This window comes from Bos javanicus, chromosome 7 (assembly GCF_032452875.1).
Source record: "Bos javanicus breed banteng chromosome 7, ARS-OSU_banteng_1.0, whole genome shotgun sequence".
NCBI lineage: Eukaryota > Metazoa > Chordata > Mammalia > Artiodactyla > Bovidae > Bos > Bos javanicus.
This window is the reverse complement of record NC_083874.1, coordinates 99,647,421-99,672,945: the sequence shown is the minus strand read 5'-3', so window position 1 is coordinate 99,672,945 and position 25,525 is coordinate 99,647,421. Positions and strand designations below refer to the sequence as shown.

The 25,525-nt window shown below is 39.6% G+C and overlaps 1 protein-coding gene across 1 annotated transcript in view; it reads left to right on the top strand.

The window, feature by feature from the left end:
- Nucleotides 1-1,025: 1,025 nt before the first annotated feature.
- Nucleotides 1,026-25,525, top strand: part of ST8SIA4 (ST8 alpha-N-acetyl-neuraminide alpha-2,8-sialyltransferase 4) — a 103,115-nt gene continuing 78,615 nt past the window's right edge. The window contains exons 1-3 of the mRNA XM_061424470.1: nt 1,026-1,283; nt 8,464-8,595; nt 19,011-19,268. Coding sequence (XP_061280454.1) covers nt 1,171-1,283; nt 8,464-8,595; nt 19,011-19,268 — 503 coding nt within the window. The 5' untranslated portion in view covers nt 1,026-1,170. The remainder of the gene's footprint in view (nt 1,284-8,463; nt 8,596-19,010; nt 19,269-25,525) is intronic.

The following is a 25,525-nucleotide window of genomic DNA, read 5'->3' as shown; positions in this document are numbered from 1 at the left end:
GGAGATTCTGCTTTTCTCAGACTCTGATCTCTCCGCAGCAAAGTTAAAGTGGGATTGGAGTTTCCTTGACTTCTGCGTGAGGAGTTTTCAAATGGCAGCGATCGACCCTCCTAAATATCCATCAAGTCCCCGATGACACCTCTGCCATCATTGGTTCCTTGCCAGATTCTGAGCTGGGCTGGTCATCCACCACCCACCCGGAGTGGGAGATCTGCTCTTGCGCGCGTGTGTTTGTCCTTTCGGGATCGAGCGGCGCCCAGCATATCAAATGTCCTCCAACCCCCTCCTCCTCCCGCCCTCCATTCACTCCCCTCTGGAGGCTGTGCGTTTGGCTTGTGTGCGCGCGCGAGGGTGTATATTTAGCAAAGACGCCTGGAAGCGGCTACCCCTCTTGCTAGCCACCCCCAGCTCTCAGATCGCGTCTCCGATCTGTGTCCCCAGCCGCGGGGTCCTCTCCAAGCGGAAGCGGACAAGACTATCTAGGTGCGCCCTGCCTCCCAGATCGAGCTCAAGCTTTGCTGTCCCGAGAGGACGAGCTGACTTTTTCCTCGGGCGCTTCTCTCTTCCCACGGTGTGCGAGCACTGGTGCGTGCGTGTGAGAGAGAGAGAGAGAGAGAGTGTGTGTGTGTGTGTGTGTGTGTGAGCGCGATTGTGTCTGTACACGACTGAGCTCGCGAGCTTCCTCTCTACGCACCGCGCAGGCAATGCCGGCGACGTTACTCTGCAAGCAGCAGCCGGAGACCGAAGGCAACAGCAGCCTCCGCCCCCTCGGCGCCGTGATTGGCTGGCTTTGCTCATCATTTCCATGCTAGCAAAAAGGGAAGGGCCAGTGACGCCCCCGAACCCCGCTGCAGAAGCGGCCGCCACCTCCAATGCACAAGGTGTCTCTCCTGCAAAGGAACCGAAGCCCCAGGGAGGAGGCGCTGGACCGACCCGGGCAGAGCTGGAGGGAACCGCGAGAGAGAGAGCCCGGCGCAGCGCTCGGGTACCAGCCGGAGGTCGGCCGCAGAGGACCCTCGAGACCTGCTGGGGAGATCCCGGCTCCACGGTCTCCTCGGCTTTTACAGATCTTGCCCCCCCGCCCCGCGACTACCTCTCCCTCTAAAGGAATCTTTCTATGAAGAGGAGGTGAGGGAGCTGGGGCCACCAGGAGTTTCCCGGGCACCCAAGATGCGCTCCATCAGGAAGAGGTGGACGATCTGCACGATCAGTCTGCTCCTGATCTTTTATAAGACAAAAGAGATGGCACGGACCGAGGAGCACCAGGAGACGCAACTCATCGGGTAAATGCAAAGCTTCATTCTAGGATCTGACAAAAAGTCCAGCCGTGAATGAGATGTGAATTGAAGCGATCGAGTGAGGGTTGGGGTTGTGTTGGCGGTGGGGTCCGCCTGTGAGCGCTTAGTCTGGTGAAGTAAATAACAAAGGATGTTGTTGAGGTGTGTGATTTCTCCACGGCGGGTTCTCAGTAGGAGTTCAACTTGCCCTGCGCGGTGATAGTGACAGTTGCCTTGGTGCCGGGGCTCGCAAGCCAAAGAAGTCCCCGCAGAGTGTCAACAAAGAACGGGCACCCTTGCCCTTTTTAGTCCCAGGGCAGAACTCGGTCCAGATGTCTTTATTGCCCTTCCGTCTTTCTCTGTGCTAGCTCTAAAGGGAGGTACCAGCAGAAGCTGGCTTCCTGAAAGGCTGAAGTTAAAGCCTAGAAAGTAGGAAAAGCGTCTCCTCTTCTTTACAATTGTGTGTGTGTGTGTTTTGGCTTCTAGTTAGATCTGTGTATCATCATTTGAATTAGAAACTCCAGGTCAACCAGTGATACTTCCTTGTTTGCTGTCCATGGGTCAAATGCATGGGCGTCATGGTTACAGTTTTGGAAACTGGGTTCGACTTCACAGAGACTAGATTTCTGCTTTTTCTTTAGTTTGTCTAGATGAGTTCAGAATCTTCCTTCACCCTAGTCAGTTCTCTAAATATCACACTTCCTTCCTCCCTCCCCCCAGCCTCTGTGACTTTGAAGTTTACCCAGGAGGTGGTTGCAACTTTGTGTTGCTTACAGAGCTTGGAAGCGTTCTTTTTTTTTTTTTTCTTTTCTGAGAATGTGACCCCTGGTTGTCAACTCTGCTCGAAGTCCTGTTTCGGAAATCCTGCCTCATCCGGAGGTGTCTGCTGTCGCTATCGGAAACTCCACACTGGCAGAGATGCCAGCCTGGTTTTTCTTTTCCCTAAAGATGAGGACGAAGATAGAACCCTTGCACGTTGGGGTGGGGAGGCGGGGGCACAGGACGGCTAAAACGTGTGTACGCGCGCGCGCGCACACACACACACACTAAACTTAATGCGCTCCATTTCTTAATATTCCTGCTCTTCCCTAAGTAATGAGAATTTAAGTGAACAAAACGCCGGCTTATCTGTACAGAAGACGCTGTTCTTTGATAGAAAATTAACACAGAAGTAGTCGAAGGGGACTGAAGAGAATGAAAAAGCCAAAAAGGCATGTGCGGGATGGTTGTTATGCCTCAATAAATCTCCAAATGGGCTATTCGGGGAGGGGGTCCCCGAACTGTGTGAGGTCCTTCACACTGGGAGGGGTTGGCTTGAACCTTCAGCCTGGCTCGATTGTCAGAGAAGGACTCTGGGGGGGGGGGGGCGGGGGGTGAATGGGTGGGCATTCCCGGGTAGACCTGGGGCTTTGCAGACGGACAAAGGGGTCTTTTGGGAAGTGGTGAACCGGCGCCCAAGGGGGGAGAGGCTGAGGCTGGGCTTGGGGGTGGGGGGTCGAGGCTCTCGGTAATCTTCCGGGTTCGGTGGGCTCCGCAGACGCGCCTTGAGCCCAGACAAAGCGGCCGCGTCCTCGGCCAGGACTCCGAGGGTCGGGGCCTCGGCGGCGGGCCACCCTGCGGGGCGCGAGCGGGAGGAACGGGTTGGGGGTCTCCCCCGGGGGGCCCCCTCCCCAGGCCTCCTTAACCCGCCGGCGGGAAGGCGGGGCTCACCCCGAGTCCTGGGATGCTCCCCCTTTCCTGGGCGACATGCCTCCTGTGGCCTCTGCCAGCCGGTGTGCGCAGCCCAGGGCGCCCGGGAGGAGGAGGAAGGGGAGGGGAGTGAAGGCGGGGGGGCGAGCAGGCGTCGGCCTGGGCCAGAGGGTCGGGTCAGCCCCGCGGGGCTTCTCTCGCACCTTCTCCGGGCCGAGCCCGCCCCTCCGAGGATGCACGGGGCGGGCGCATCCAGCAGGAAGAGGGGTGCGCGCGGAACGGGGGTTCTCCGGGAACCCCTCCCCGAAAGAGCTGCCCGCCCGGGTGGAGGAACCAGCCTCTATTGCAAGAATCAGGCCCCCTTTACAAATAAAATAATAACTTTTACTGCTCCAGTCGGCCCCCGCGCGCCTCCTCCCTAATTAAAACCCGCAATCACAGCCACGCAGGGCGGCGCGCGCCGCGCCTCGCTGAAACCTGGGAGTTGGCGCTGCCTGGGGTTCGGGGTTGGGGGGGCGCACCGGGAGGACAGCTGGTCCCCCCGAGCCCACCCTCGCCCCAGCGCTTTACCCTCGGCTGAAACGTGCCCCTGAAAAGCTGGGGATAGCAGCTGATTATTTCAACTCCCCCGAGTAGTGCTTCTGGTGGCAGGGTTGACTCATCCCAAACAACGGTTCTTCTCATTGACTCTCTTTCTACCCAAGCCACGTGGAGGGGCTGGTTTCTTTGGAGATGAGTAACCCAGCGTGGCGGTTTGGCCGCCTGAACCCAAGCCAGTTCATCGCCCGAGAGGTAAACAGGAGTCTGACCTTTGGGGGCGCCGCTGCGTACCTTGTGAGCGGGCCGTAGATTCGGTGAAGGGCAATTCCGTAGTCCTTAGATCAAACATCCTTCTGGATTCGGATTTAGCGTCCCTGCTTCCATCTGGCAGCAGACAGGTAGTTTCTTTCTTTATTCCACCTGCCTGCCTTTTAACACTGGAGGTCCCACCTAGAGTCTGTGTGACCTGGTTCTTCTTATATCCAGGATAGAGCAGTCATTCCGCACAGAGGGAAAAGCAAGAAACAGCCGCTTAGCTTCCCACACCAAGCATCCACATTCACACATCTCCAGAGGAATTCCAGCATTATGTTTGTCATAAGCAATGATTGAAGAATGGGTCGAGTAATTATTGGATGTTCAGAATTGTTTCTTTCAAAGCTAGCCTATTAATTGCCTGATCTGTTGGCTAGTTAATAAAATTTAACTCAAAGCTCATTTAGGGATATAAAGGGGTCTGTTCTTAGCTGATATTTTTACTTAATGATGGAAAATGGCATTTGCCTCTCAGTTGGCATATTCTTTTACTGACTGTATTCTTTGGATATAATTAGAAATATGCTAATTTAAAGATCCTACAGATAAAATCATGTGGGTGTACTCATTTAATGAAATAATGCATTTGGGAAAGTAACAAACTTTAATACCAAATAGACATTTGCTTTGTTACTCCTTAAAACTTACCACATACTTTTTTAATGGTGGACTTTAAATGGCACTTTAACTTACTTTTCTTATTATCTAGAGATCTCTTTTTTCACTTGACTGTGCACTTTAGGTTGTCTCACTAGGTTATCTCCAGTATTAGTTCTGAAACAGGATTGACAGTGGAGATAAGCATTCATACTTAAGAGTATTTTAGCATTGTCAGCAGTGTTCATTCCAGTTTGTTCTAGAGTAGAACACGCGCTGGTAACTCAGGAAACCAGAATCTGCATGTTACTTCATATGTTATATTTGGAATTCTACTAAAAGCCATATGCTGTAAGTTAAGGTAGCACATCTCATTGTTTTTTAGTTGTTTTACACTTAGGTAATGAAAACACAAAACTGCCTGCTATTTCTGTTGAGGCTTAGTTTGATGCAAGTTCTTTTTGCATAAATAATGTACATTTTCATTTTAAATAGGAAGTTTAACCTAAGAGAGCACATTCCAAAACCAAATCAAGAAGAGTATACAATGAGGTGGAATACAGGGCTTTTGGGTACCTAATTTCATGAAACTGAATTAATCCTCCGTATTAGGCACTGCAGAATTAATAGAATAAATTATAGTGATGCCTGGCAACTCATATTTCAAAGAGAAAAATATTTGTAAAGTCTAGTAGTAACATTACTACTGACTAGCTTCTATCCCTGGTATTACATGGATGGCTATCTAAGTGGGTTTTTTTAGCTGCGTATAAGCAGGAATACTTTATATGTTGCTTTATTTCTTTTATATGGTGTGTAATTATCCCTTTAGAAGTACATGTTGAACCTTCCTGTATATAGCCCATGCAAGAAATGTTTTCAGTGCAGCTGTTTGGATCTGGGATGAGAAGCTAGGAGGGGGTGGCAACATCCTTCATGCCTTGCATTCACAGGAAGGAAAAGGCTTGTCCAAGACCAAGTACTACCAAGGTCACAAGTGAAGAACCCCCTGGGACTCATTTAACTTTATACAAAGAAGTTTGCTCCAGAGCCTCAGATTGCTGGAAGCCTGGCCTTCTCACACATGAGTTCCACTGACTTCCAGGAGAAGTGTGACTAGTTGTAGATACTTTCATTCAAAATACTTTCCAGTAATAAAAGTCTGAAGTTTGGCTGATCACCAGTTTAGTGAAAACAAAACAATTCAAAGGGCAGAGTAATGTGGCAGCATTTCGTTAATATATTAATAAAACTGATTTAAACTTTTAAAGCACTTCTTTAAATCTTTGCAGTTCTGAAAAGGCTGCATACCATATCATAGCAATCATTCTGCTCTTCTATAAAAGTTTATTGGTGGCAAAAATAGTTATTTTAATTGTAATGTTAGGTAGTTAGAATAGGGAAAAGGAGTCCAAAATGGCGGTGGCTAAAAGACAAGGAAGGGAAAAGCCCGCAAAAATAGAACAGAGGAAGGTTAAAGGAAGATCCGAGGACCGGAGTAAGGACTTAGGTAGAACAGCATTCCTGACTAAGCAAATTTGCCTAGGGCAGCCCCAGGGGGAAGGGAAAAAAACACATAAAAAGAGGAGCCAAAGGGCTGTCTCTCTCTCTTTCCTGCCCCTGCACGTGTTGGGGCCCTCTTCTCTTCGCGTCTTTGGATCTAAGTGCCCTCAAGCCTCGAAGATGGATTTTCCTGCTATCTTCTAAATAAAACAGAGCTGTAACACTGAACTGTAACACTGATTTGTCTAAGAGCTATAACATGGTCCGTTCACGACCTGAGAGCTATAACGGTCTGTCCAAGACCCCAGAGCTGTGACACGCCGAGAAGGCTTTAATGTCCGTCACTCCAAATCTTTGTTGTGACAAGACAAAAACTGAGGAGCATACAGTCACCTAACAGTAGCAATCTGTGTTTAGAAAAAGATGAATTGACAGGCCAATTATTGACAAGATGAAGATTGGGAAGATACTAACCCCTAGAAATGTTTGTGTCCATACCCTTGAAAGTACATCTCCAAAAGTATGAAGGTTAACTCTGTACATCCACATTTTCATTCATATATAGTCATCATGATTAGACATGTAATATAAAAATTGACTCTGGGCCACTGAGTAGTAATTGCACCCTGTTTCCTTACATCCTAAATGACCTCTATAAAATGACTATTATTAGCCATGCCTAGGCATGCGAGTGTATCGTTTTCATCAGTAGAACAGTTTAAAATATTAATTTTTATAGACTTCTAAATTTTACAGGGAGTAGTTGCATTTGATGCTTTGAGTTGCTTCAAATTGGAACTACATGTTTCAAAAAGAATGCAAACCAAAATACCAAACTATAAGCCTCCAATTACAGAATTCATCTAGCAGCTGTTGCACAGGCAGTGTTTCCATTGATAGTAGGGGAGGATTGCCTACATAATAAACACAGATTTAGACTTTGTGACTGAGCAAATAGCCATGCTGCTTTTTAACTATGTTCTTGAGATTCTAAAAAAAAAAAAAATTAAGAAGTGACATGTAAAGAAATACAGATTTGAAAGGGCTAGGCCATAGACAGGAGGCTTTTTTAAAATTCTCTGAGTCTGGATTTACATCAATAAAATGCCAAGAAATAGTCTACTGAACATTGAACAGTTTCAACTATAAAGGCCCTAAGGGCCTAAATGCCGTCATAGGTATCTGTCACTTACAGTCAGTACCCCTGCTGTTAGTATGCCTCATGATATACTTGCCCTATGCTGCTGATTGGTGGGGGTAGCACAGTTGATTTTTTGGTATAACTGAAAATACCAGTAATAATGGCTACTGAATGAGTATTCCCCCAATTGCAATCTCTTATCTCCCCACCCCAAACAACTATCAGAAAAGCACCTCATTGTTGAGATTTTTTTTGAGACCAATGTAATTTCAGAATTAGCACTTCAGTTGTTTTATAAATTACTTTCACGTGCAGAGTCCCATTTAATACTCACAAAGTCAAAGCATATTAGTTAATATTTTTGCAATTTTCAAGGTAAGGCTCAAGCCACCTCATCACAGAGGATGAGATGGCTGGATGGCATCACCGACTGGATGGACATGAGTTTGAGTGAACTCCGGGAGTTGGTGATGGACAGGGAGGCCTGGCGTGCTGCGATTCATGGGGTCGCAAAGAGTCGGACACCACTGAGCGACTGAACAACTGAACTGAACTGAAAGCCACGGTGGCTTGGAAAGAAAGGATTTAGGCGCTAGGGAGCAAGAGAGTCACAAACATGCCTAGATCACTTGATAGCCAGCGTCTTACTCCAAAACAAAAGCTCTTTCCGTTATGTCTCATGTCTCCTGTGAAAATAAAATTACTATCTTAGGAGTCATAGTTACGCAGATGGAGGAGAACTGGCCAAACATCCTGTCTCTATTGTTACACACAGCAGGGAGGGAGGGATTAAAGGGGAGCAGAACTTTGATGAGAATTTTTTCCTTTAAGTACCACAAAGGTCTTTTCTTTACACGAAACAAGTCTTTTCTTTACACGAAACCAGTTTTATTTAAAAAGAGTATTTTGCCTATGTTCTCCTCTAGGAGTTTTATAGTTTCTGGTCTTACGTTTAGATCTTTAATCCATTTTGAGTTTATTTTTGTGTATGGTGTTAGAAAGTGTTCTAGTTTCATTCTTTTACAAGTGGTTGACCAGATTTCCCAGCACCACTTGTTAAAGAGATTGTCTTTAATCCATTGTATATTCTTGCCTCCTTTGTCAAAGATAAGGTGTCCATATGTGCGTGGATGGCAAAACTAATACAATTTGTAAAGTTTAAAAATAAAATAAAATTTAAAAAAATAATAAAAAGTGAAATAATAAGTGTAAATGATTGCCTGATAAAGACATATTCACCTAATCTTTGTAATAATACCTTTCATCATGCTTATACTTCTTCTTCTAACATATAGAAAATGTTGTATCTGTAAGCTGTCAACCAGTAATCTAAATCGGGTATTATGATATTATACAAAGTGTTTCTTATTTTTACAAAGCTTTTATTGTGTTCTGTTCCAGAGATGGTGAGCTGTGTTTGAGTCGATCCCTTGTCAATAGTTCAGATAAAATCATTCGGAAGGCTGGTTCTTCAATCTTCCAGCATTCTGTAGAAGGTTGGAAAATCAATTCCTCTTTGGTCCTAGAAATAAGGTGAGTTTCTTTAATAAGGCATAATGAATTTCACATCATGTTCGAGAATACACTGGATTTGGCAAATGTACATTGAATGCTTGATTTATAGTTTAAGTGTGAATACTTCAGTAAGAGTGGACCAGTGTTTAATGTTGCTCACTGAAAGATGTGAAGTCATAAGACTGAAATCACTATACAGTCAGAAGTATAAGGATGAATATATGAGTTTTTAACATACTGTCTTTATGCTAATGAAATAAAACATTCAGCAGAACCCTAATATTTAACATACTTTTGTCTGGATGGACATATATTTTGAGAATTATCTTTAACTTCTCTAAAGTCTTTAATAATCTTGTGTTTTCTCATACTGGATACAAGTAGAGCCTATTCAACTGCTATTTTTGCCAACAGTTATAAATAAATTTTACTTATTCTATGAGTACTTATTCAATAATTATATCCTAAACAGGTAAAAATTAGCAAATAAGGTTTCTAGAATAGAGGTTTATTCTTTGTAAGATTCTGTTATTTTCACTTAGATAAGCTCTTGAAATCAAATACAGCGCCTATCTATATTCATTATATCTTGTTTTCTTCAGTTATAACTCTGTAACTAAGAAGAAAGTTAGGGCCTTCCTAATTATAGAGGAAAGAAGATCATTTTCACTATAGTTACTTTGCTGTGTTGGTTGGTATGTTTAAATAAGAGCATTTCAGTAAATCAGAACTCTTTAAAAGTTCAAGAGAACAACCATCCTTTACATAATAAAACATTGCATTTTTCTAGCATTGGTAAAATGCTAATTACTCAATGACTGAATATTAACATATAGACTTTGTAAGAGTGGTTTAGTGGTTAAGAGAGTAAGCTGGCTGATCTCTTTGGGCTTCTACCTCCTCACTTCTTGCCTCACATCTATATGTAATGTAGAATAAGCCACTTGAAGGAAGGGTCCACTACCCTCATCTGCAGTGTATGCATAGCAATTCATAGAATGCATCCCATCAAAGGCACTCACTACATGTTAAAATATAATTGAAAGAGTGGCTGGAAATTAAAAAAGAGATGGGTGCCATGGAAAAGCAGGAATTGGTAGACCTCTTTGTTTTAAAACTTTCAGTCTGACTGGAGTGGAAACAGGAATCAAGCCATGCAATGTCAAGTGGTGTCTGTTTGGTTGTTTTTAGCTGAGGGTGAACTTTGTATATTTGAAGGCAGAGTACAAGAACAAGGAGATGAGTAGCATCTGACTGATGTAGTACAACTCTGACAGTTTATAAATCGATGTCTTCTGGGTAGAATGTGTGCAGCAATCAATATTTATTTCCAGTGGATAAAAAGAAACTTCAAACAGTTCTAATAAATTAGCAAATTCCTTATAAAAGTACAGATTTTCATATTCTCTTGAGAGATTGAAAAATGTGTGACTCTGGGCCTGTACTCCTCCTAAGACTTCCTTGGCTGAAACCAACACTAATCATGATATCTCCAGTTGGACAGTTTTACACCTTGGCTCCGATTTCTCATGATACCTACCTAGTGTCATCCTTACTATCTCATACTCCTATGCCCACATTGGCATTTAGAAACCCTGTAAGAGATGAGATAATTATGAAGGAAAAGCCACAGCATGTGGAACTAGAAGGGGCCATGAGTCCAGTGTGTTTGAGTTTAGAATAGAGTAAGGATTTAATATTTCTTAGAAGTAGATCAGAGAGAGAGAGAGATGGGTTATTAAAAAGAAAATATATGATCTACAAGAATGGCTAGAAAGAAAACTTTTAAGTGTGGATGATTTGACGAGAAAGGTGTCAGTTAGGTAAGGTTCTATAGATCAAGTAAAGTACTGAAAGAAAGTAAAATCAGAAATTGAAATACTTAATATAATTATTATATCTAATAATTAATGTAATGAACATATATAGCCATGCTGAATAATAAATCAGGTAAAGTCTAATAAATAAAAATACATAATTAACAATAGTTTAATCAATAAATCTGGCCATGCCTTCTTAGTATCTGTGAAAAAATGAATACTACATAGGGGCATGAGGCTCCATCTATTGCTGTTTTTAAAATATTCAAGCTAAAAGCATTTAACATAGTTGACCCAAGCAATTTATTATTACAACTTTACAAATTAATGAGAGTTGCATTCATATCTTTAAGGGTGATTTATCTTCAATTATAATAGCTCATAATGTGAATGAAATGTAAACACTCTTTTCATATGGTTCTCCTTAGTAGGTAAAGAAGTAAACAATTAAACAGTGAGCAAATATTGAATAAGACATACAAAGTTGTCACTTCAAGGAAATAATAATTTATAAAACCATTACTGCTTAATATACAGTTTATAAAAATTATATAATTGCCGATCACAGTAGTGACTAGTAAGTATCAATTTGACACCTAATATTAAAAAGTGTAGAATATAAAAAATTAGTTAGTGGCTTAACTTTCTTTTTAACTCCAACCTAAAACTAATCTTAAAGTATTTTGGTTATTTTCCTTTGTTTTTCCCCACACCTATAGCATTTACGAAGAACCATATTAAATTTGTGTCAGTGAGTGGGTGTGGGCCTATTTTACAAGTGTTTTCAAAATTCGACTTTGAAGTTTTTGATTAAGACATTAAAACTAGTCAATTTTGATCTTACATGATTGAACAGTGCTTACAAATCTTTCTCATTTTTGAAATCTCATTAAACTTATAATGCTCTTGTGACATTCCTAATAAATTATTTATCTGTTTGCATTAAAATGTGAAACAGTCACTGAAGATAAATTGTTTTCCTGTACTTTTGTAGACATGCTTTTCTTTCTTATTACTAATTCTTCCATCCCTATATACATTCTGCTGCTTGCATATGCACATCAAGAAAGGATTCATATATATTCATCAAACAACTGTACCTCTGAGGAGTTATCTGAGAGAGATGATTTCATATATTAGTTCATTGTACTTTGAAAACTCATCGAGATTTAGGGAGGTTTATGCATCCCACAGCTAACTTCACAATTAAACTAATTAGCTTGGTTAAAGGCTTGATTTTATTGTTAGTAGCTTGTTCTTTATACTGTAAGCTAAGAAATGACACGTTTAAGATGCATCAGATGTCAGTATATCCGTGAACTATGTACTGAGAAATTGTACTAGTCATGTCCAACATTTGTGACTTGACTTTTTTTTTCATCTTTGGGTTGTTTCTTTTTGTTCCCTCATTTTTCATGTGTTGAATAGATAAAGAATTACAATACCAGATATAAATGTACAGAAATGTATGAGCTCAGCTGCTGCTGCTGCTGCTGCTGCTGCTGCTAAGTCGCTTCAGTCATGTCTGACTCTGTGCGACCCCGTAGACGGCAGCCCACCAGGCTCCCCCATCCCTGGGATTCTCCAGGCAAGAACACTGGAGTGGGTTGCTCATCAGAACCAGAATAAGCACATCATGATTAGTCAGCAAATAGATCTTCAACTCTTAGTGTCATTATATAACAAAGTTCTTTACTGGATAAAGTTGGTAGGTTGACTAACCATAACAGCAAATTTGTATGTGCTCCGGCTGTCAACAATAATTTGCTGTTGCATGCGCTGATTTACTTTAGAAGAAGGTCCACATACAGTTCCACTCGTTCAGTAAGTGACCATCGTGGCTCTCACAGCGTGTTAGTTCCCCGGTCACTCTTCAAAGCCAGGCCTCTCTGACTGTGCAACCAGAGCCTCTTATTATGAGATAAATATTTTGGAAGGCTCACGTTTAATACTAAAAGTGCATACTATTAAAACACATCTTTATGTAAAGTTCACAAGGTGGAGTTTTTTGCTCTAACATAATAAAATATAACAGTATTCATCCAGTATTGCCAAATGCTGAACCACATATCAAATGGCTGCCTGACGTGTAAATTAAACTAAAACAGGCTTTTCCTCAAGCTTTTTTGAGACAGTTTTGCCTTTTCATTTGGTTGTGTTCAGAATTTCTTTATTTTAACACTAACTAGAATATCTTTCCTATAACAGCTAGAACCCTAAGCTCAGAAGCTCTAATAAGCTATAGGTTATGTTTCTGTTTTTTTTTTTTTTTTTTCAGAACTTTAAGGCACGTTACCTTGCAGAATTAATCTTTTGAGACAAAAAATTGTCTGCTTTTTCTAGGTTTAATGAAACACTTGGCATTTCTTAAACTTTTTTTTTTTTTCAGTGAAAACAATTGAGTTGATTCAGTAATTTTTGTCTAGAGTCAAAAGTTTGCAAAAACTGATTCCTAATACATGTGTATCACTACCTAATTCGTTTCTCAACGTATGATGCCTTCCAGCTGTAAGATTCGCCTCACAATACTTACTGATGAAGTCAACAATGTCATTTAGATTAAATTTTAGCTGCCACAGCACGTGTGCTTGCTGTTGACAGGAAACCTACAGAGAAGAAAGAGTGGCACCTGGTGATAGGTTAGCTATATTTAACATTTCACAAGTGAAAACAATGTTTAGTAAATTAATTCCCCAGGACTCTGCAGCTGCTATTTCAAGTGGTGGGTGACGTTGAAAGGGAAGTTGTCATTGAAAATTCAGTTGAAAAGTTTCTGTATAGCATCTATTCCTGTCAGTTTCACAGTCTAAACCAGTCTTTCGGTTTAAGCCAAAGTTGCCTAACAAAACATTATCTTTATGACTAACTTTTTAGTCTTACCAAAAGTGAAAAATATTTTCTGATTCTGTCAGTTTATCTTTACCGTTAAGACAGTTGCTGAATTTAGGTGTTTGCTTTTCGAATAGGGTTTCAGAAGTCACATTATGCTTACAAAATAACAGTTAGAGACCTGTAAGGAATCCTTCAGGGCTTCCCTGGTGGCTCAGATGAAATCCTGCCATTGTGTTGCTCTTTGAAGCCACACACAGAAAACACAATTCTTTGCTTTAAAAAGCTGGTAATAACTTGACCACATATTAGGAAAGCTTACACTGGTACAGCCTGCATATTCAATATCAGCTTCTGTTGATTCATGCTTCCAAGTCCAGAAATTGGAGTTTTCTATCTCTTTCCAAAGTATCTTTTTTTTTTTTTTTTTTAAATGAGCTGTTTTCATTCATGTCAGTTTTATCTTGTGAGCAAAGCATGTATGTTCCCCTTGGTAATACTTAACATGTTTCAGTTCAACGTAAGTACACAAGCTTTTCAGGCTTCCAATGACGTTCAGTTAATTATATTTAAGCACTAGTTTTCTTCTTTCTGGGGCTTCCCCAGTGGCTCAGCAGTAAACAGTCTCCCTGAAATGCAGGAGACCTGGGTGCCATCCCTGGGTTGGGAAGATCCCCTGGAAGAGGAAATGGCAACCAGCTCCAGTATTCTTACCTGGAAAATCCCACGGACAGAGGAGGTTCATGGGCTACAGTCCTTGGGGTCACAAAGACTTGGACACGACTAAGCACCCACTCACTTTCTTTTTTTGTTTTTTTCTTCAATAGATTTATAGTCTGAACAACAATTAGACTTAGCAAATCCATATAATTTTTATATTACATTAAATCTATAATCTAAAAAATACAGCCTACTGGGGAGGAAAAAAAAAAAACAACTAAATTTTCTTTACTGTTTCCAAACAAATATCAAGCATTTTCATCAATATTTTCACTCATTGTAATTATTTTCAGTCTTTATTGTACCCTAGACTAAGAATTTTAGTTCAGATAATATTCAAAGCATAGGTTTAAGCCCAAAGAAATGAAAAGTTTGGTTGAATGTAGGAAAAAGAATAAGCTGGAGGCATTCAAGGTCCACCTCCCCTGTTCAGCTTAAGAAAGCAAATTCTATGGCAACAATTGTTCTGAGTTTTATCTAAGAAGCTTACATTTTTATATTTCAATTAGTCTGTGTGAATTGCTGTTTTGTATTCTGTTTTGTAAAGTACTTTATTTTTACTGCTTCCATTAAAAAAAAAAAAAAAAAAAAACTGTTGAGCCTGTAAGACAGCATTGGAATAATACATACAATAATATCATCTGTACTTAATACTTATTTATCACATTAAGCATTATTTTTTCCTGAACTCTTAGAGTCCACTTTTTAAATATCAATTTTCCCTAAGAATGAATGAATTGAAGTGTTCTCTTACCTAAACTCAGAGATTTAGAAACCTGTGTTGGAAAATATTTTTACTGCTAACTTTTTATGACACAGCAAAGCTACTGAGATTGGAAAGTCCCTCTTGCCATCAGTTGACAAGCATTTAAGTGTTAACGTTATGAGTAAGGGGATTTTCCCTTTTGGTTTTCCAAGCTAAAGAGTCCTTTTTCAAAGCCGGACCTGTAATCTGTTCACCTTAGGCTTGCAAACATACCACAACTCCTGAGTTACATCTTCAAATACCTACAGTAACTCCTTTAAATTTTGTTCAAAGGAAAATGATAAACATCTTCTAGTTTGTCAATTCGACCACATCCGTGCAGTCTTTAAAGTCAAGCTTGTCATTGTCACAGGAAATGAAAAAACAATTGTTAAAATACAGGTATCAGGCATTACTTAATTTTTTCACCAAAGAAGTAAGTGGGAGTTAATATGTACAAAAGTTGATTGCTGCTCTTGGTGCTAGTTAACTTTTATGAAGAATCACATGTGCTTAACATAATGAAAGGCTTCTGAATCTTCTGCAATTCATATGCTCCATAGTTGCTGATTTCAACAGTGATTCTCTTCTGATGTAGTCTGTACTTTGTTAAGATGACTATTATGATGCCTTATAAGGTTTGTTAATTTTAAATGTTCATTTGTAGGACATTTATATACATTTTCCTGTATAAATTTTACCCCTTATGAACCTGATAATCCAAATATTTGATAAAAATTTAAAAAATGTCCTTTTTTTTCCAGAGCTAATGGGCATATTCCTTGTGCATCAAATCTGGACAAATAAAATATTCAGTGATCTGGTTTCCTAATTAGATCACACATTAAAGTGGGTGTGTTTAAGGCAAACCAAAGTAAAACCAAAGGATTATGGTTTTCTTAGGGTGTATGCCCAGTAGTGGGACTGCTGAGTCATATTATAATTTTATTTTAGTTTTTTAAGGAACCTCCAGAGTGGTTGCATCAATTTACATTCTCACCAATAGTGCAAGGGGGTTTCCTTTTCTCCACACCCTCTCCAGCATTTATTGTTTTTGATGGTTTTTTGATGATTACCATTCTGACCAGCATGAGGGCCATTTGTAGTGATATGGATGATACAGATTGAAGTAAGCCAGAAAGAGAAAAAACAAGTACCACATATTAACACATGCGTATGGACTCTAGAAGAACGGTACTGATGCACCTATTTGCAGGGCAGGAATCAAGAGGCAGACGTGGAGGACATTCTTGTAGAGACGGTGGGGGAAGGAGAGAGTGGGACGAATTGAGAGGGTAGCACTGACATTTGTAATGTCAGTTACACCTTGACTACCATGTGTAAAAGAGATAGCTGGTGGGAAGCTGCTCTGTTGTACAAGGAGGTCAGCTTGTCGCTCTGTGATGATCTAGGCAGGTGGGATGGGGGAGGTTGGAGGATGGCTCAAGAGGGAAGGAATATATGTATACATGTAACTGATTCGTCTTGTAGAGCAGACACTAAAAAATTTGCAAAGCAATTATATTCCAATTAAGAAATAAATAAAAAGTAAAGGAAAGATTCTTGTTGTTCAGTAGCTGTTATGTCCGATTCTTTGTGACCCCATGCAACTGTAGCATACTAGTCTCCTCTGTCCTCCACTAACTCTCAGAGTTTGCTCAAATTCATAACCATTGAGTCAGGGATACCATCTAACCATCCTCTGCTGCCCTCTTCTCCTTCTGCCTTCAATCTTTCTGAGCTTGAGGGTATTTTCAAATGAGCCAGCTCTTCGCATCAGGTGGCCAGAGTGTTGGAGCTTCAGCTTCACGAACAGTCCTTCCAATGTATATTCAGGGTTGGTTTCTTTTAGGATTGACAGCTTTGATCTCCTTGCTGACTCGGGACTCTCAGGAGTCTTCTTTAGCACTGCAGTTCGAAAGTGTCAAATTCTTCAGCACTCAGCCTTCTTTTTGGTCCAACTCTAACATCTGTACATGATTACTGGAAAAGGCGTAGTTTCCACTCTCTAGATTTGTCATAGCTTTCCTTCCAAGGAGCAAGTGTCTTTTAATGTCATGGCTGCAGTCACCATCCTCAGTGATTTTGGAGCCCAAGAAAATAAAATCTGTCACTGTTTCCACTTTTCCCCTTTCTATTTGCCAAGAAGTGAAGAGACTAGATGCTATGATCTTAGTGTTTTGAATGTTCACTTTTAAGCCAGCCTTTTCACTCTCCTCTTTCACCTTCATCAAGAGGCTCTTTAGTTCCTCTTTACTTTCTGTCTTTAGAATGGTGTTAAGCAAAGATACGAGTTGTTTTTACATCCCTCATTGCTAGTCATGCTTCTGCCTCATCGGGGAATTTCCCTCTTGTTGGAGTGTTAGGAAGAGATCATATTTTTTGCTCATTAATAAAATTTACAAATAGTGATGAAGCTTAAACAGTAATATCATTAGAGGAAAATGTATCTATAATATCATGAATATTATAATAATGACTTTGTTTTGTGCTTTCTGAAAATTCTTGGAGTTAAAGCACTTCAGTAAATAATATCCAACGTCCAACTCAGAAGACTGCTTTCTCAGATTGCTTCTAGTGGGTCTCTGTTTGGTAACTTGAGAATCAAGCAGTCTTAGACTTTTGTAAGCTAGGTTAATAGATATTTCTTTGTTAATATATAGTGAAAGTCACTCAGTCGTGTCTGACTCTTTGTGACCTCATGAACTGGGGCCTGCCAGGCTCCTCTGTCCATGAGTTACTGGAGACATTTGGGAGGTCCCAAATACTGAACTTTCAACACAGTTTAAATTGTAAGCCATTGCTAGAGTTACTTCCTTCTATCTCAGCTTGCAACTTGGCTGTTTCATGTCTGGCTTAACCTCTTTTGGTGCCTTGCTGAAAGGGGTAACCAACATAGCTATCCAAGAGCAACAAGCTATTATATGTAGAATATGACTCTCAGGTTATTACAGACCACAGTTTTAGCAGGTGCTATCCTGTATCATGCCAGGAGTCACCAGCTTTCCAGGCAGCTGTATCTATTTTCTCATTTTCCATCATCTAACTTAGCATAAATGCATATATTTTTATGTAGCTTCACACATCTGTTAACCAATTTCTTTAGTAATTAGGGGATAGGCTAAGCTTCCTCAGAAAGGAGACTTTAAAATACAGTGGGTCACAGGGAGCTCGGCTTGGTGCTGTGATGACCTAGCGGTGTGGAACGGGTGGGCGGGTGTAAGGGAGGTTCAAGAGGGAGGAGATACGTGTGTACTTAGAGCTGATTCACATTGTTGCATAGCAGAAGCTACCGCAACATTGTAAAGCAAGAATCCTCCGATTAAAACTTTAAAAAAATTCAGTGGGCCAGTCAAACAAGTTGGAAGTTTCTTTCTTTCTCCTATAGGAATATACTTGATCCACTCATATCCTGTTTAAGAAAACTAACTCAGATGACCAAATCCAGCTATACTTGGGTTTGGAAACTTGGACATGTTCTAGCTGAGCATCCATGTCCCCAAGTAAAACTTAGAAGATTTGATTAGAAAAAGAGAGAAGGGAAGAAAGAACACAGAAACAGTGAGTTGTCTTTGCCATACAAGGTCCAGTATTCTATCTGTCCATGTTTTCTTCTAATATAGCCATCCAATTTCCAGGATTCTTGAGCTTGGAGGAAAACTTTCATAAGTACATACATATTGCTATAGTTTTAACATTACTTTAATTACAATATACACATGGTTTGGTAAATGTCAATAATTTTATTGGAACAATCAGTCCTTTAATAGAATTAACTAAAGTATAATTCCAAACAATTTCAAGTTTCTTCTACACACCGTAACTAGACAATATTGAACAAAATAGATGATTATGGATAATTAATAAAGGTTTGCAGAATACTATCAGGCTCAGGTAAGTCAAGTCATGGCAATAATATTTCATTTAATAAACTAATTTTCTGTTTCATAGATAGGGGGCCTTTTTCACTCCACATATAGGTGTGTATAGTGTATATCTATTTACAGAATCATTGAAAAACTATGTGAAAATGACTTTTTAAAAATATATTTTATTTCCTATAGTATCAACTTAATTGGTGGGTTTAATTACCAAATGCGTTTCTTTATAAATGATATTACCTCATTATTGACCAGAGACGCGTTAATTAATTTTTTGTTACCTGAACATTATTGACCAGAGATGTTTCAGTTTCACTTACATAACAAATTGCTTGCCACCGGCATTAATTTCTACAAAAATCCCCCAGTCAATAACGTGTCACCAGTCCTTGGATGCGTTGTCATTAATGGGGAACTTTGCTTGTATCTCAAATGCAGGAAGAACATTCTTCGTTTCCTAGATGCCGAGCGAGATGTCTCCGTGGTCAAGAGCAGTTTTAAGCCTGGTGACGTCATACACTATGTGCTGGATAGACGTCGGACACTAAACATTTCTCAGGATCTGCACAGCCTCCTACCTGAAGTTTCACCAATGAAAAACCGTAGATTTAAGACCTGTGCCGTTGTTGGGAACTCTGGCATTCTCCTAGATAGTGAGTGTGGAAAAGAGATCGACAGTCACAATTTTGTAATAAGGTGAGTTTTCTTCTGTTGCTAAAATGTGTAACTTCTTCAAAGACCTTTTACTTAGGACTAGAATGCTGGCAGAAATATGTAAATCTAATATTAATAAAGAATTACTGAAAGCTAAATCTAGCGTTTATCGACAATATCTTTATGTGTGTAGTATCCAAATTTACTCACCTTGAAATGTCAAATTAAAATTATTATATCCTTGAAAGAAAAGTTGATCTTGTAGCAATAATTCACACCAGCTTGTTTTTTTATTTTTTTTTGCCAAATGATAATTTTATTACATATAATACATAGAAAAACTATTTGCTAATAGATGTAATTACTTATTATAATTTAATTTATTTAATTGTTTATTTCTATTACTGAATAGTTCTTCTGTGTATAATTTATAATATATTTATAATTATTCTTTTCTATTAGTGAATGAATTAATTCACTTAATTGCATTTATAAGCCATTTATATTCAATAAATTATTTTACTTATTCACAAAATTATGAACATTACTCTGCAATGATATAACAGATGTAACTTAATTTTACTGTTTTAATAATGATTATTTAGCATATTCTAGGAATATACTGTAGCAAATTTATATTTGATACCTTGGGCCAAATTGATTTCATCACTCTTTATATGTGGTATTTGTGAATGTTAGTATATTTTGATTTTTCAGTTTTCTCATGGAATTAAACATAGCTGTTTGTTTTTCATTGATGTTCAACAGATATTTGATGAATCATGTGTTTGGTTAGCTTTTGATTAACTGAAAGAAAGACAACCATAGACTTAGGATTGTAATGATGACATAGATATTATCATTTTTTAATTCTCAGTTATTATTTTTAAATAGATTTGTTGGTTTTTTATTTCTTCAGAAATACTTGCTAAATAAATGAAACATGTATATTGAAATATGAAATACTACAATATAAAGATAAATAGGAAAATATGCTGATTTGCCATGTTGACAAATAGCTTGAAGTCTTGAAGCTATGTGGGAATCCTGCTTGTGGTAGTATCTTGAAAAAAAATTTTTTTGAACTATGGTATTAAATATAATAAATATTAATCATAAATAGGCCACAGTTGTTTTTTTTTTTTTATAAAGCAATAATAGCCATGAAAAATCATAAGAGAACACTCAGGGAATATAATGCATAACAATGAATATTGCTATGAACATTTTGTATAACTATCTTACTTTGCTCAGTCACATGCAGGGTTAGTGATTGATTTGACATCAGTTGACCCTTTAAAACCCTGAGGTTTTAAATCGATTGAACTGAGAGAAAAACCCTGTGAAAATGTAGGTATACAAACAAAATTGTGTCCAAGGAGGAAACAGATTGTTTGATGAAGTAATGATGGTGGAAATGGAAACAATGAGCTTAAGACATTGACGTCTGTATGAAGTATGGTTGGAAAGAAAAAGTAAGGCTTCTAGAATTTCTGAAGAGATTAAAATCAGAGCTCAGATAAGATGAGGAAGAAAAGATTTTAGAGTATAGTAGAAATTTCAGAAAGTAGATAATTTGTAAAGATGATTAATACTGGAGGGATACAGGATTCAAATGTATCCTGTATCCCTATTAATAAGGACTGACTCCTTATTCCTACATCTCTTCAGACCTCAGCATTGAGATCTACATAATGCACTGGGTTCAACCTCACCTCTAACTCTGAAATTAAGATTGTAATGTCAGCTAACACCTCAACCAGAGCACATAATTATCTCTTCTTTTTTGTGGTGAGAATAATTACGATCTTGTATTTTTGCAACTTTGAAGTGGGTAATGCAGTATTGTGACTATAGTCACTAGGTTGAATTAGATCTCTTGAACTTACGTGTTTGTTGCAGGTCACTCACTAATGTTTCAGGGCTCCCCAGGGGGCACTGATGGTAAAGAACCCGCCTGCCAATGCAGGAGACATGAGACGTGGGCTCAATCCCTGGGTCGGAAAGATCCCCCAGGGGTAAAAATGGCAACCCACTCCATTCTTCTTGCCTGGAGAGTCCCATGGACAGAGAAGCCTGGTGGGCTACAGTCCATGGGGTCGCAAAGAGTTGGACGTGACTGAGCGACTTAACACATGCTGATGTTTGAGCATTTACAAATGTAAAGTCTTTTTAGGAACTGAACTTCAGAAGTTCTTTATACTTTCCTCAGCTATGATTATTTTAAAAGCTTATTAACAAGAACACCATAGTGGTCAATCCTTAGTGTCCTAAGTGTGTTATGGTCTTACCAAGAAGTATAAAACACTGAGGATAAGCATTTCAATGAAGGCATAAGATTATTGCCATAATTACTTTTTTTTTCTTTTGCTCCTATTTTTACTAGTTTCTGAAACTAGAAGCTGGAATGTTCTACGTTAAAATATGTACTAGGAAAGTGTAGCCTACGGATGGGTTTCTGATTTTCCAAGAAAAATTTCAGCAAGAATACATTTAACGGTAGAAACAGGTAATCCCTGCAGCGAAACCTGTTTTTTTGGTCATAATATCTAGTCTGGAAACCCATTCCTTTGAGTCTCTTGGACACAAGAGACTTCAGTGACACATCATTATGCCAGACCTCCACCCTTCCTAGAACTCGAATCTTCCCCTGGCGTGTGGCACATCATCCGTGTGCATCTGTTCTTCCCCGGGTGTATGTGGCCTTTTGTTAGTGTCTGTTCTACTCTGCTGCTGCTGCTAAGTCACTTCAGTCATGTCCGACTCTGTGCGACCCCAGAGCCGGCAGCCCACCAAGCTCCCCCGTCCCTGGGATTCTCCATGCAAGAACACTGGAGTGGGTTGCATTTCCTTCTCCAGTGCATGAAAGTGAAAAGTGAAAGTGACTTCGCTCAGTCATGTCCGACTCCTAGCGACCCCATGGACTGCAGCCTACCAGGCTCCTCGGTCCATGGGATTTTCCAGGCAAGAGTACTGGAGCGGGGTGCCATTGCCTTCTCCAGTTCTACTCTACACCAGCAGAAAGAATTTTTGCTTTAAAACTCCATTCCTTGAAACAGTAATAATTTCCCATCCAGGTCAAAGTGGTTAAAGTCACAAATTGTAGTAACGATTTTTAAAAATCTTTCAAACTTCCCGTCTTCTCAGAGCTGTATGGTGTGCACGTGCATTTGCTTAGGTACCTAGTTTTAACTGGTTGTTTGCCTGTATCACCTATTGCTCCCAGGTTGTTTGTTTCGCTTTTCTTCTTGTTAGATAATAAGTTTGTTATGGGAGAGAGAACTTATGTCTGATCTCTTGCCGAGGACACTGTTGGTTCAGTGACCCCTCAAGGATCAGATGCACCCAGGTATTATGTTCAATTTGACCTCTGACATGAAGCAAAGCATTCTTTTTAGATAAAATATTCATTCAACATTAGATTTCAAACTTTGTATTTTTTCTGAAGGTGCTTTAGAGGAATGCGAGGCTGTCTTCTTTGTTTAATGATGCACAGAATGTACTATCACGTGCAAACAGCAATCTCTTGCTCCAAACAGTTGTCCTATTGAAAAGGAGAGCAAGGTGCATGGAATAATTGTCCTGTGAAATGTATCGGTATTTTGGGAGAATGTTATTTTTAATGTCCCACAATATTTTTAAATAAGCTGCTTAAAACTGCTCACGTTATGTGTCTGCACACGTAGTGATAGCTATACACAAGAATTGACACACACACACACACATCATCATGCATTTCTTCTCTTAGAAGAGATACTCCCTCAGGGGCTCTTTGTATTAGAAGTTAATCAATTAAATTAAATGCTGGGTTTGCAGGGATATTACACAAAATGGGAGTTCGATCAATATCAGGATGCTTAAAGGGGAAAAAAGGAGGGTCAGAAAAATCAAAACCTTACTCTGATTCTCTAATTACTAAATATTGAACTGATTTGTAAAATCTAGGTTTCACATGTACCTAAAAAACAGAAAAATGGGCATAAAAGAAATATTTTTATTTCTTAATAAAAATGCCTGAAGTCATAATTCAAATATTAGCATTATGTTCACATGTGCTACACTTAAGACCTCTAATCTGTAATTCTTCAATCGGTGAGTACCACGCTGCAAGGAGGAGGCCAGGACAGAGTACAGGTGGTCAGTCACTCACTCAAATTGAAAATATCTCGCTTTTCTGGACCTGAAATCCTGTCTGAGAAAGTTCATTAAGGATGATAAAGTTCTTGTGCTGTTAAAGATCTTGTCATATAGCTCCAGATAAGCAAAAATTCAATTTAATCTGGCACCAGTGTGTCAGATATAAACCTTCTCTCACCTCGTAAGCATTAGAAACATTGTCCCATCGGTGTTAAATTCTATATTTTATATCTGGATGGCCTGACATGCTAAATATTGGAAAGAGAGAGAGAGAGAGAGAAAATCAATGAAGCAAAGGAAGACTATTGTCCAACATAGAGTCCAGGATTTCAAGCAGAATTCATTGTCTGTGATAGTGGATGAAGTTGTATACCTTTCTATACTTTCGTTTTCTAATTTAGAAACTGATATTATTGTGTGAACTATTTCTCTATTCCTGGAGTGTTACAATTTACCTGCTCACAGAACCTAGAGCGGTACAATTGTCTCTGGACAATGTCAGTGTTAAATTTACCCTGTATACTCATCTAAAGGTATGCTGTAAAATTTCAAGAATTTAGAGTTTGGAAGACATTTATGCATCATTTATGTATCAGTATAAGTAAAAGAAAACAGAGTTAGAAAGCTCCCTTCATGCAATCTGTTTAAAAGTATCTTTAAATCCTTTCTTGGGTCTTTTTTTTTTTTTTCCTTTGCTTTGTGTTAGGTATAGGTATAAAGTTATTTCAACAGTTCACATCTTAGACTAAAGAATATATCTCTTTAGTGGTCAAAGTTGGATTTTGCAAAATGATATTTAAGGTGCTTTTCAATTGTCCTGCAGTTTTGGGATGCTTTCTCATTTTTTGGATGCTTTAGTCTCATGTGTATTTACAAAAAAAGTACATTATAATATTTGTATTGTCTATACTCAAGAATTTCATAGAATTAACAAAAGCGGTTTTCTTCGTTGTTTTTTTTTTTTCCTGCCACTTTATTCTTTTAACTGAAGGATAATTGCTTTACAGAATTGTGTGGTTTTCTGTCATACATCAGCAAGAATCAGCCACAGGTAGACCCATATCCCCTCCCTCCTGAACCTTCCTCCCATCTCTCTCCCCATCCCACCAACAAGAGTGGTTTTTCTAATGAGAACCAGAAAAGTAAGGTATTTCCTAAAACTAAGGCTGAAAGGTGCTGAAAGACCATCTTCCCTGGTTCTTCTCTTCCCCCCCATCGTGGTGTGGAAGCGACCATGCATTCTTTCCATTTTCTGGGCTTGTGTGGATGGTAGGAAATGTCAAGCATCTGCCAGTGCTGGTTTTTCATAGAAGGAGGACAGCGTCCAGCCTCATCGAAAGTAAACTGAGCCCTGCAGTATACTGTCTTTGATGCCATATGGGGGACACTGAAGTGAAGTCAAGTGAGAGTTTCTCAGTCGTGTCTGACTTTTGCGACCCCATGGACTATACAGTCCATGGAATTCTCCAGGCCAGGATACTGGAGTGGGTAGCCTTCCAGGGGATCTTCCCAACCCAGGGATCGAACCCAGGTCTCCCGCATTGTGGGCGGATTCTTTACCCACTGAGCCACGAGGGAAGCCCGGAGGACACTGAGGGAGGAGTTAATAACAGTTATAGTTCACAGCTGACACATTCTGACCATCAGCTGCCACTCCTCTGTCTCCATGCTGTGCTTAAACAGAGATGCTAGAAGCAATGAGTAAGACTTAAGTGATTCAGACACGGTTAACCAAGAGCTGCAAAACACTTTGTGTTGTTCTGGCTGCTTGAGATTTCAGTTAATTTTGTTTATTGATTGCTCTCTTTCCACCTTTCATTTATCCATTCTGTCTTGTCCCTGTCTTCCTCTTGGATAGACGACTTTGCTCATTTTTCCTTTGTTAATCATTATTCTCAACTCCTGCCATGTTTGATTAAATCCTTTCTAATTTCCTTTTCATTAGTGTTTTTTCCCTAAAAACACAGGAACAGCAAGGATAGATCACTTAAAATATCCCTTTAAATGTATACATATTTATATAAATAAATCTTTGTCATTTAGATTGAGATTCTGAACTAGCAGCATTGACATCACTTGGAAGCTTGTTGGAAATACAGAATGTCAAAACTTGCAAAAGACCTGCTAAGTCAGAATGTGCATGTGATCACGGTGCCTTGGTG